This window comes from Delphinapterus leucas, chromosome 2 (assembly GCF_059928025.1).
Source record: "Delphinapterus leucas isolate spDelLeu-1000000601 "Yukka" chromosome 2, BTC_Dleu_Yukka2, whole genome shotgun sequence".
Classification (NCBI taxonomy): domain Eukaryota; kingdom Metazoa; phylum Chordata; class Mammalia; order Artiodactyla; family Monodontidae; genus Delphinapterus; species Delphinapterus leucas.
This window is the reverse complement of record NC_143130.1, coordinates 89,734,260-89,746,264: the sequence shown is the minus strand read 5'-3', so window position 1 is coordinate 89,746,264 and position 12,005 is coordinate 89,734,260. Positions and strand designations below refer to the sequence as shown.

Genomic DNA, 12,005 nt, shown 5'->3' with positions numbered 1-12,005 from the left:
TACTGAAGAGCAATGACATGCCTGAGATATTCAGTGACTGATGGAAAAGCTACTAAACATCTGGATTTCCTGATCTATTTGCTCTTCCTTTCACCCTGCCCTTTTCAGGTTGAGAGAAAGGGCTTTGTTTTTCAGAGACCTTCCCAAAAATAGCATACTTTTATTCTTTAGGGAAGCTCAGGCCTGATTAAAAGAGGTTGCTCTTCTGGTATCCTTTGTTGTGTTCTGTTCCTACTCCCCCCGTTTCCCCTTCACTAGTTCCTGTCTCTTCTATCTACTCTTTGAGTAATATCCATTCTTTATTATGTAGTTTAGAGTCTATTTTAATGCAGTATTGCACAGTATTTGTCACCTGTTCCTTCTTTCTGTCTCATCAAGCCATGTTCTCTTGGCCTGCATTTACTGAGAATCTACTCTGTGCCAGGTCCTATGCCAGCAGCTGGTCCGCATAATTTCATTTCTGACAATCACGATCGCTTCCAGATTGACCTCCCTCCCTCCCTGAATCCATCTACTGCATCCTGCTGCCAAACCAACCTTCCTAAATCTCTGTTTTATAAACAGCCTTCTCCACCCTTTGGCCCATAGGAATAAGTTCCTACTTATTAGCTCTCTCCTATCTGCCCTCTAGATGCCCTTTTGACTTTTTTCTCCTCCAAACACAATCTGCATTCTAGTGTTTTATTCACCTGTCCCCAGTACGCCACGCACATTTCCGCCTCTGTGTCTTTAGAGCTCTTTGAATTTCCAAATTCCACTCCATGTGTACTTAATAAATGTTTGGGGGGCAAACTCTACCCCTGCGGTGACGGGGGATGCTGCTCAATTCATAGGCTCTAATTAAGGAGGAGAAGCAACCTAACACTCATCCCTATGAGGAGTCTGAATGTCCCAGAGTTAGGAATGAGAAGCAACACTCTGCATGTCTGTCTGCAGAGGCTCAATGGCCTAACTTCAGGCCCCTGATCCAAAGTGTGGCTGGAAGGTAAGTTTCTTAGGTAACCTTGCCAAATCCTGGGATAAGACAACTAATCAACTCACTCTTCCATTCGCTCAGTCATTCAACAAAAACAGTTATGGAACATCACCTATGTGCAAGGCATTGTGATGAGTGCTTGGGAAACAACGGTGAATAAGATAAACAGGTTCCTGCCCTCCAGGAGCTTTCAGTAGAAAGGAAAGACACTAAGCACAAAAACAAGTGAGTAAATAAAATAAAAAAAGTGTGGGATGACTGTCAACAGAAGAGAAATAAAGTATTATGACACAGCAGGGTGGCATATACTACTGGAGATGGTAGTATATGAGTCAAAGAAGGTCTCTCTGAAGAAGAGACATTTAAACTGAGATCCAAAAGATGAGAAAATGCCAGACAGAGTGACATGCCAGGCTCCTGAACAGCAAGTGCACAGGCTCAATGCATATAAACACACACACACACACACACACACACACACTTGCGAAGGCCACTGCAGGCCAATGACGTCACTGGTTTCGGTCTCAAGGGTAACTCATTTGTCCGCTGGGGATGTGGCAGCCAGCCCCGTCTATTATAACCAAAACAGCTTCTCTTTCGCTTATACAAATAGATGATAAGCCTTTTGGTTTATGGGATGTAAATGGCTCAAATGACTGGTGGGATTTAAATCCCACCTATATACTTTTTCTACTTTGCTCTGGTAGCAGGGCTATTTATTTCAAACTCAGAGTTACTTAATATTTCTAGACCCCAGTATAGCATTCTAGTGACTCTCATCACTTTGCATATTGAAAATAATTGCTTGTTACTTTTTAAAGTTGGTATATACCAGCTCTTAAGAAAATCTAGAAGTTGCTTTCCATACCTCGTTGATTAACTGGATCTTTAGCTACGTAGGCAACATAGTCTGTAGTATCCTATAAAAAAGGGAAAATGATTGCATTTAAAATGAATGCATTGTTACTGTTGAATGATAAGAGTACATTTAGGATATGATACTCAGGCAAGGACCGATACTAAGGTTTCTGTTTAAAGAGCAAAGGAAAGCCATCCTAGGAGGGAACATAAACAAATATACACTATATATTTAGCAACTGTGTGTGGAGTCCACATTCTCTGCCCCTTGGGGAGAGAATTTGAAGATTAAAAATTTAGAGGCAGACCATGCCACTAAGAACAAAAGAGAATGCAGTAGGGAATATGTTAGGACAAACATTCACAAAAAAATGGTTAGGAACTATAACTCTCCTGTGTTGAAAGTTGAAATACCAGGGGTTACGCAGTCACAAAGGTGTCACAGACTAGGATGCGGCACCATGATTTCCCTGCTGTCCAAACAGATACCACATACATCAGAAAATAAGTTGATTAAAGAGACATGGGTTTTATGGTTGTTAGCTTGCCTGTGTGCAGTGCAACTTACGGAATAAAAGGGCAAAAATACAAGGCACTTATTTGATCAATATATGGAAAGGAGAGATCATTTTTGAGAAAGCGAACCCATGAAAAACCTAAGGAGTTCAAAAAGAGATGTGTTGCAAACTAGTGCTTACCAGTGGAGGAGGGGCAGGTGGGCAATACAGGGGTCAGGGAGTGAGAGGTACAAACTACTGGGTAGGATCAAGGATGTATGGTAAAACATGGGGAATAGAGCCAATATTTTGTAGTAAGTGTAAATGGACTTTACCTTTAAAAATTGTATAAAAATTAAAAACTTTAAAAGAAAGATAATAGCACCATTTAAACTTATGTTAAAAAAAGAGATGTTGCTGGCTTTGGAAGAACAAATAAACAAAAAGCTACTTGGTAATTCTGACTTTTATTGAAAACAGTATGCTGATGAATAAGATTTTAATAATTAAAGATGCTTTTTGTTATCTCAGTTCTCAGGAAAAAAAATACACACAATGCCATTTGCAGATTGGAAGTATGACTCTCTAGAGGAAAGATGCAGTCAACTGGCAGGAAATAAAAGCCCATGTTTGTAATACCCTCAAGGACAATCACTTGATAACCCACAATGAATCATACAGGAAACGGATCTCAGGGCCAGCATAACTTGCCTTCAGTTACTTTAAAAAATAACACACACCTAAGTAAATCTCTCTTATGCAAAAAGACAAAAGATTTGAAATATCTTATAAATAAATAAGGTCATATCTATGAGCTTTACATTATATAATTTAGAAGCAAAGCCACAACTGCCAGGGGCTTGGCTGCTCATTTTAAAGTTGAAGAGGTGGCATGATGCTAGCTATGTTGTCTGCTATATTAGTTGATGGGAAAGAGGTCATGGGGCCTCTCCAGACCTCAGTTTCCTCATCTTCAAGAGTCTCCAACATTCTCACAGTCCTAAAATTCTATAACTGTAAATATCTAGGAGAATTTAAAGGATGTTAAAAGTAAAGCACAGATGGGGGGGGAATCTAAGAAATATATTTAATTTTGACATACTCATAATGCATTCTTGAGATGAAGAAAGCATATACAGACACAGAAGCATTACCAACAACTGCCTTCAGGGCTGAAAGAAGGAAGACAAGTAAACTGTTTATGAGACGAGAGTAAAAGTGAGGGTGAGCAGCGTGGAGAGGTGAGAGGAACACCCAGTATTTTTGAAACTTTGGAGGGACAATGGTAGAAAGAATGGGTACTACATTGGGCCACGGAGACTTCTGGTTGCCTACCCCTTGGACCGTTATCTGACGTGAAGCTGTAAGTTATCTCAGTGAGTGTCCTAAGAAAATACAGACATGTGTTAGCAGCAGTGGTGACAGTTATCACTCCGTGCCAGGCACTGTGCTAGCAGTTTACATGCACCATTCCACTTAATTCTCACAGCACCTGAGGCAAGGGTGATCATTCCCCATTTTACAGATGAGGACCCTGAAGCTTAGAGTCTAAATAAGTCAAGTCTTACTTGACTCCAGAGCCTGGCACTCCACCATTCTACCTCCCTGACCTGAAGGTAGAACTTCACTCGGGGGGCCTCTAATGCCAAGGCTTCTGGTCACTCCAGTTTTCCACTTAGAACCAGCAGGCTCTCTCTCCAGCTGCAGAGAGCACAAGGGTGCCACTCAATTCAGTAGGTACAAACTTTCCCACAGTGGCCACAATTCTTTCCTGTTTGTCTTTGTAGGGGCAGTGCTTTGGTTGGTCAAAAGAAATAAAGAACTGAAGGCACATAAAGACAGTCTAAAAAGAATTAGGATTCTGGAGAACTATGGTAGACACCACGCAGGGCATGCCTAGGGTAAAATAAAGATTTTCATACCAATTCTAAAATGACAGCAATCATTGAAACTTGAAAAGGAAAATTTAGGGCAAACAGCAACAATTATTTTTCACACTACTCTTATAGAACTCATTACTTTAAATTGCTTAAGGAAAGTATTCGAGTTCCTTCATGGATGGTTGAGTTATAATGGGTTAGGAAGAGAAGTAACAGACAATGTGGGCCTTTTCAGACTGGCAGTCAACCCTCTCTGCTACCAAACACATCCTTGGAGTCGCTGTTGAAGCCAGGTTACAAGGCCAGATGGAGGGCGGATATGGAGGACCTGGGGATATGGAGGGCCCACAGTAAGTCATATGAAGATTTTTGACTTGGTGGAAGATTGGGGCCCCCAATCCCTGCATTGTTCAAGGGTCAACTCTATATTTCAAGGTACAAGAAAAATGTCACAATGTCACAGAGGAGCAAAACCCTCCTCCTCCTCCCTCAGTTTAAACAGATTCGTTTCTTGGTCAGTCACAGGCTTCCTAGCTTCAGTGACCCTCTCCTTTTGCTCTGGTCCACAGTGGATGCAGTTGGAGGTCAGGGAATGACCCTCCACTCTGCAAAGAAGGCTTGGAGGGACAGCACTGACTCAGTCCCGCACAATTCATGGGAAATGAGCATCACATGGCCTCTTGGTAGGGAGGAACTGCAAGTTTTCTCTCCCCAGCTCAGCGTTCCCTCCATGAGTTTCTGCAAACCTAGTTGCTCGTTTCGGATTAGATTTAGTTGCCTTGGTTGACGGCTAGAATGGCAAATAGGCTTCCCCTTGTATACCAAATCCAGCTGGTTAGTAGGATCTGCCTGGAACTCTGCGCTGAAAAGAATTCTGAGGGAGGACCGGCAAAACACATATGACATGCTTGTTTTTTATGAACTGGATATTATCTACAAGAAGCTTCTCAGATAATAACACAACGGAGTATTATAAATTCATCTACTAATCCAAATACTTAAAAAAAAAATCAGTGACAGGAAATATTCTGTCAAAACCAAATTTTTGATTACCAGCTACATGTGGCTATTCACAAACTGTAATAAGATATTTGGAAACGACAGGTAGTGGCTAATATGCTTTACATGGAAGTTCTTTTAACTCTTATAAAAAGAACTTTTTTTTTTTTTTTTTTTTTTGCGGTACGCGGGCCTCCCACAGCTGAGGCCCCTCCCGCCGCGGAGCACAGGCTCCAGACGCGCAGGCCCAGCGGCCAACGGCCCACGGGCCCAGCCGCTCCGCGGCACAAAAGAACTTTTATGAATTCATACTTACCGGATCCCCTCCAGAAGCAAATGAAATAGACTGCATATGATGATTTGCAATAATCTGGAAAACATAAACAAATTAAACATGTATAATGCTAGAAACTAATTATACCTAGTTACACACCATCTAACAGTAACGTACATACATTGGCTTGTTTTGCTTTTGCCTGCTCGGCATGCCTTGGGAAACCACTCCATCCACTTTCTATAATAATCTCACTTAGACCATGAGGTTCAGATGGGTTTGAGATGCCCATCTCACAACCCCTCTCCCTGCATCTGGATACATGATCCAGGCCTAGCCAATCAGAAAACACCATCCCGCTGGATACAGCAAAGTCAATCAACATCTTTGGGGAGGAACTGAGACGAATAATAGAATGCATCTCTCCCTGCCATTTAAGACCTTAGTATAAGCCCAAAGCTTCTAGGAGCCATCTTTTGCTGCCATGTGGGAAAAGCCTGCTGGAAAATGAAGCTTTCCCTCTGGAGAAAAGTCAGAGCTGAGAGTTAAAAACAGTCAAAAGTCAGGGGATAATGTGTGTTTCATCAGTTCAACCAATACATTCCCCCCATCCCTTTATGTTTTTATGTATTTTTTCTATTTTATTTATTTAATTTTATATAAGTTAGTTTGAATTGAGTTTTAGTCATCTGCCACCAAAAGTATTCTTACTAAGGCACTAATATTAAGACTTTCGATATGAAGCAAGACAATCCAAGTGAACTGCGTTAGTTAGCCAAGAAGATTGTCTCTTTTACTTGAGATTCTAGGCTTGCTTATTTGGAAACCACAGTGTAATGACCAACTTGCAGAGACGTATTTGTCATACTGTTTCGAGGGTTCATTAAAACAACGATGCACCAATTGGCTAATCCTGTCTTCAGATTTGCTTAACAGAATCTACTGAAGCTGCTTACATATGATGACCAAGAAATCCTACTCTTAGATGTATATACAAAAGAACTGTGTAAATACATACACCAAAAGATCTTCTCAATAAGGATAATCACTGCCCTGTTCACAATAGCCCCAAACTGGAAACAATCCCAATAATGATCATTGTGGTATTCAAACAAGGGGCTACTACATAGCAACAATATATTTCTTGGGCAAAAAGAAACCTGTCACAAAGATTGTATACTGCACAGTTGAATTTATATCAAGTTCAAAAGCAGCAGGTATTTCATTCTGTTTGCGGTCAGGATAGTGGTGACTTTTGGTGCAAAGGAAGAGAAAGCAAGTGGTTTTCTAGAATCTTGCAAATGGTGTTCCTTGATCTGGGTAGTGGTTATACAAACATGTTCATTTTGTGATAATCAAGCTATACACTTATGATTTGTGCACTACTCTATATTTATGTTTTCTATATTTATGTTTCAGTTTAAAATGATTACTAAAAACAAAATCAATATACAGATTTCAATGTCATTCCCATGTATTAGCAATAGCCAATTTGACACTGCATGGGGGAGAGGGGGAAGGTACATTTTACAAGAGAACCTAAGTATAAAACTAATAAGAATCACATAAGACTTTTTGGAAAACTTCATTGAAGGGTACAAATAAGACCTGAACAAGTAGAAAGACATATATCACCTTTATGGATGAGAAGACAATACCGTAAAGATGTCAATTCTCCCCCAATTTAATCTATAAATTCCATGCAATTCCAATAAAAATTCCACCAATGCCATTCAGGAAACTTTTCAAACTACTTCTAAAATTCACACTGGAAGAATAAATGTGCAAGAAGAGCTAAGGCAATTTTTTTAAAGAACAAAGAGACAAGATTTTCCTTATTATTAAGACATATTATAAAACTATAGAAATTCATTAGACTACAAAGTCTAAAAACAGATTGACACTTTTGTGGTTTTTTAGTCTATGATAGATGTGGCACCAAATAGCAGACAAAAGGACAAGTGATTAAATTAGCGGAGGTGGCTGAATTAGCTACATATATGAAAAAAATATATAAATAAATCCTGTCCTCATGCTATTTATATATAAATGTTCGATCCATAAAAGATCTATACAAACATTAGAAGACAGATAAAAGATTATGCTTATGATTTCTGAGGTAGGTAAATCCATCTTAATAGAAAGAAAAAGACAGGAAAGAAACCCTTAGATTTGATTGCATGAAAACCCATTTTTAAACTTTTGTATAAGACCCCCAAAACAAGAAACAAGAGGGAGAATGTATTTGTAACATGTGAAACAAAGTATTCATATACAGAGTTTATAAGAAAGTCCTATATCAATAAGAAAAAGAAATAAACCCAAAATAAGACCATTTAATTTTCAGAGGTAATATTGATAGAAATGTTCGATAAACATATTGAAAGATAATCTCCAATAAATTAAGGCTATAAAAAATAAAACAAGACGGCATTAAATGGATAAAATTGTTAAAGTTCAACAAAATCATGTCTGGTAACGGTGTGGATATTCTCAGACACCGCTGGCTAGAGCTTAAATTTGTACAGCAACTTTGAGAGCAATTTGACATTCACTAAAAACCAAAGTATGCATACCCCAAAATTCCACCTTTGCACTTCTAGGTTTTTATTCTAGAAAAATACTGGCACATGTGGATGTTCAATTACGCATAGTTTATAATATCAAAATACAGAAAGTTATTTGTGCATAGTTAGGTCAACTACAGTATAGCTATACAAATAGAATAGTATGAAAAAATATATGTCTATGTATACTAACAGGTAAATCTTCAAGACATTGATGAGGGTTTTTTGTTTGCTTATTTTGTCAGTTGAAGACAATTATGTAAGACACGTAAAAAAAATAAGATTTTTTTCCACGAGGACATAAAGATTCATGTAAAAGTAAAGAAAAAGGGTTTAAAGAATACACACCAAACTGGTAACAGTGTACCTTTATCTCCTGCGAAATGCAATGGGACTACGTATTTCTTGTCTGTTTTTTTAAAGAACACCGATAATATGCTTATTTGTGAATTTAACTTTTTTTAAAATGAGAAAAACAGGAGAGATGAATGGATAAATTCTAAATATGTTGATCTGCGGCTGAGAACGTGTGGTTTGGAAGTGCGGATTTAGCGGTCATTAGCGCACAGATAAAAGACAGATAAAACCGACTGCCTGGGGATGGGGGATAGAATAGGCGCAGAAAGAGGGAGAGAAAGGAGGGGGGCGATGAGGGAGGAGGAGTACGGGGTCTTACAGAGCCATGTATTTTCAAGCTTATCGCATCGTAAGCAGCAGAACGGTTAGGTAAGGCAGTGGTCAAGCAATGCTCTTGCACGTACAGCATCTAGGTCTGAAGTTCGAACGCACGGAAAGCCAACCAGCGAGCCCCGGGAACATTCCCGGGGTGGAACTGCGAGCTGCCGGCCCCCAATCAGCGCTCCGAGGGGTAGGCGGTGTCTGGGGGTCGCGCACACGCACAAGGTCACGCAAGCGCACGGTGCTTGCGCAAGCGCAGAACCTCACGGCCGCGTAGCTCCGATCTTGCCGAAAACGCCTTGCGGAGAGGTTGAGCCGCTTGCACAATGTCTGAAATGAACGAGCTGTCCGAGCTCTATGAGGAAAGCAATGACCTACAGATGGATGTGATGCCTGGCGAGAGTGACCTTCCGCAGATGGAGGTAGGCGGCGGGAGCCGGGAGCCATCCCTGAACCCCTCCCGCGCCGGGGCCCAGCCACAGCTGGAGGAGGAAGGCCCGATGGAGGAGGAGGCCGCCCAACCAATGGCGGAGCCGCTGGGGCAGCGAGGCCTCGCTAGCCGGCCCGGCCCTGGGGAGCAGCCAGGCCAGATCGCGGGCCCTGATTTCGAGAGCGAGGACGAGGGCGAGGAATTCGATGACTGGGAGGACGACTACGACTATCCGGAAGAGGAGCAGCTGAGTGGTGCAGGCTACAGAGTATCAGCGGCCCTTGAAGAAGCCAACAAGATGTTTTTGAGAACCTCCAGAGCAAGAGAAGCAGCTCTGGATGGCGGGTTTCAGATGCATTATGAGAAGACCCCGTTTGATCAGTTGGCTTTTATCGAAGAGCTTTTTTCACTCATGGTTGTCAATCGTCTGACCGAAGAGCTCGGCTGTGATGAGATTATTGATAGAGAGTAGTTAAACGCTGTGAAGAGAGGAGGAAACTACTTGAGGAGAGACCTGGCATTCCACTGTCTCTTGGGTTCATTCCAAATAGTTCCGTGCCAATGAAAAACTTGGTCTTCAAAAAAAAAAATTTTTTTTTTTTTGTAGAATAAAGTAGCGACTGCACAGTTATGAAAAAGGAAATTGTTAAAGAAAAAGGATCTAAATACTGTTGAAACCTGTCTTCAAGAATGTCCTGAAACATTTATGGCTTTGACTTTGTTATTGATCCAGATTTAATTTCCTTGCATTGAGGAAAATATATGTTCCTGTAAGGGATGGCTTTGCAAGAGTAAGTCATGACCAAGATAGACTGCCAGTACAAGAGCCCACTGATATTAATTATATGAGGAAAAGTAACTAATTTATCCAGCTTAGGACATGAGATGTTTTTTGAGTTATTTGGACTGAAAGCATATTGAGAAAACTGTCAGGTTCCATTTTGTGATCTATCCAAGCCGTGGTTATCAAAAGCTAAATTTTTAGTGTAAAATAAATCGAGTATTCTTCAGTATCCCGAAAGGATAATCAAACCCCAAAAGAAATATGTATCATGTGTGCTATATCTTAAAATGTGTTTCCAAGAGCATCTGAGATTTTGTTTGTACATGTATCTTGATCATTTTTAAAGCTACTGTAATCTTTAATTCAAGAAAATTCATTGTCTTGAACATTTTTAAAAGTCAAAAATTAAGATGTCCTTAATAATTAAGTTTCAAATGTAGACATCAATGTGTATGTGAAAGTACAAAGAAAACACACTATTTCTAACATCCGTATATACTAGAGAAATATTGTGTTTTACTTGCTCTCTGTTTTTCATTTTTTACAGGCAAAAGACTCTGGTTGAACTTCATAATGTAAGAACTGTTAAGTGAAAATTGTCCAGTAAAAGGAAAGCCCTACACCTAAAAAAGACTTCATGAACAACCCTTAAAGGTTTTAAACCTGCCCAGAAATCCACCTCGGTATCTGAAGTTTCCCTCTGTCTCCTCCTCTAATTAAGCTTGTTAGTGGTTATGCACCAGCATTGAGGATAATAAAAATTTCTTGTTCTGTGTATTTTGTTTGGCTAATGGTATTGCATACATACTTTCTCTAATACTACTTTTTATTGTGTTATACTGGTTTTATTGTATGATTGCAATCACTTTATGATTTAAACTTAATGACTATAAGGGAACGTGCTCCAGCTTCAAATACCGGATTACAAATTAATTTGTGGAAATTAAACTTAGTAAATTCCTATAAGAGAATTTGCCAACCTGGGAAAAACTGCCAAATCAATAAGGATGTTACTGTGGTTCTTAAGATGTTGATGTTCTGTGTGAATAATAATTAGTCAGGAGTCTGTGCCCAGTAAAACTGAATATACCAACAGGTCTTAGGATCAGTACAAAGGTACCAGATGTTTTTGCTCCATTATGGCAGTAAAGGACACATCCAATACAGCAGGACAACTTGGAGCCTTATTTATGTTAACAGTCATCCTGTCTTTTAGGGAGGGGTGTTCTTTTCTGTAAAATATAGGACTGACAGGCTTCCCTGGTGGCGCAGTGGTTGAGAGTCCGCCTGCCAATGCAGGGGACACGGGTTCGTGCCCCGGTCTGGGAAGATCCCACATGCCGTGGAGCGGCTGGGCCCGCGAGCCATGGCTGCTGAGCCTGCGTGTCCGGAGCCTGTGCTCCGCAACGGGAGAGGCCACAGCAGTGAGAGGCCCGCATACTGCAAAAAAAAAAAAAAAAAAAAAAAACCAGGACTGACAAGGATGATCATAATTCACACATGAGCTTGGCGGGGAGAGGTGAGATAGATGGGCGAACACTAGATAGAAGGTTAAGTGTTGGCACTTAAAACATCTTAATCCTGCTTCCTCTCACACGGCTCACTTCTTTCATTGCATTTTCAAACAGCTTGTAGATGCAGTTATGAGTCTGGATACATAACTGCTTGTGTGATGTGAATTAACAGGACTCTGGACAAAAAATTAAAAGGGTGCCAGTACACATGAACTGACTAGTTGCATTTACCTCCAGATAAAGATGACGGGAAATAGGTTCAGAAAAAAACAGATCTACAAACCAGGAAGTGTAATTCTCTTTCTCTTAGGGATCAAGTAGGGAGCAAGAGGAGGGGGAAAGAAAACCACTCCCTGTTGGGTTTGAAGGCTCATTTTGGGGAGAAAGACCTGGACTCTCTAACTCCTGATGGTTGGTTTGTTGGTCTTAAAACTAGGCAGGGGGCTTCCCTGGTGGCGCAGTGGTTGAGAGTCCGCCTGCCGATGCAGGGGACGCGGGTTCGTGCCCAGGTCTGGGAAGATCCCACATGCCACGGAGCGGCTGGGCCC

General features: G+C 40.7%; 2 protein-coding genes across 2 annotated transcripts in view; one reads left to right on the top strand and one right to left on the bottom strand.

Annotated features, from left to right (window-relative positions):
- Nucleotides 1–12,005, bottom strand: part of SHC4 (SHC adaptor protein 4) — a 128,883-nt gene that overhangs the window by 44,485 nt on the left and 72,393 nt on the right. Inside the window, exons 5-6 of the mRNA XM_022587155.3 lie at nucleotides 5,527–5,580; nucleotides 1,845–1,896 (exon numbers count right to left, since the gene is read on the bottom strand). Coding sequence (XP_022442863.1) covers nucleotides 1,845–1,896; nucleotides 5,527–5,580 — 106 coding nt within the window. The remainder of the gene's footprint in view (nucleotides 1–1,844; nucleotides 1,897–5,526; nucleotides 5,581–12,005) is intronic.
- On the top strand, nucleotides 8,982–10,720 carry EID1 (EP300 interacting inhibitor of differentiation 1). The gene is made up of 2 exons (XM_022587154.3): nucleotides 8,982–9,950; nucleotides 10,491–10,720. Exon 1 carries the CDS (start codon nucleotides 9,056–9,058, stop codon nucleotides 9,629–9,631), a length of 576 nt encoding a protein of 191 aa, XP_022442862.1. The 5' UTR covers nucleotides 8,982–9,055; the 3' UTR covers nucleotides 9,632–9,950; nucleotides 10,491–10,720.

Bases quoted from the DNA above. Each gene is read 5' to 3' on its own strand.
- EID1 (XM_022587154.3), top strand. From the start codon at position 9,056: ATGTCTGAAATGAACGAGCTGTCCGAGCTCTATGAGGAAAGCAATGAC.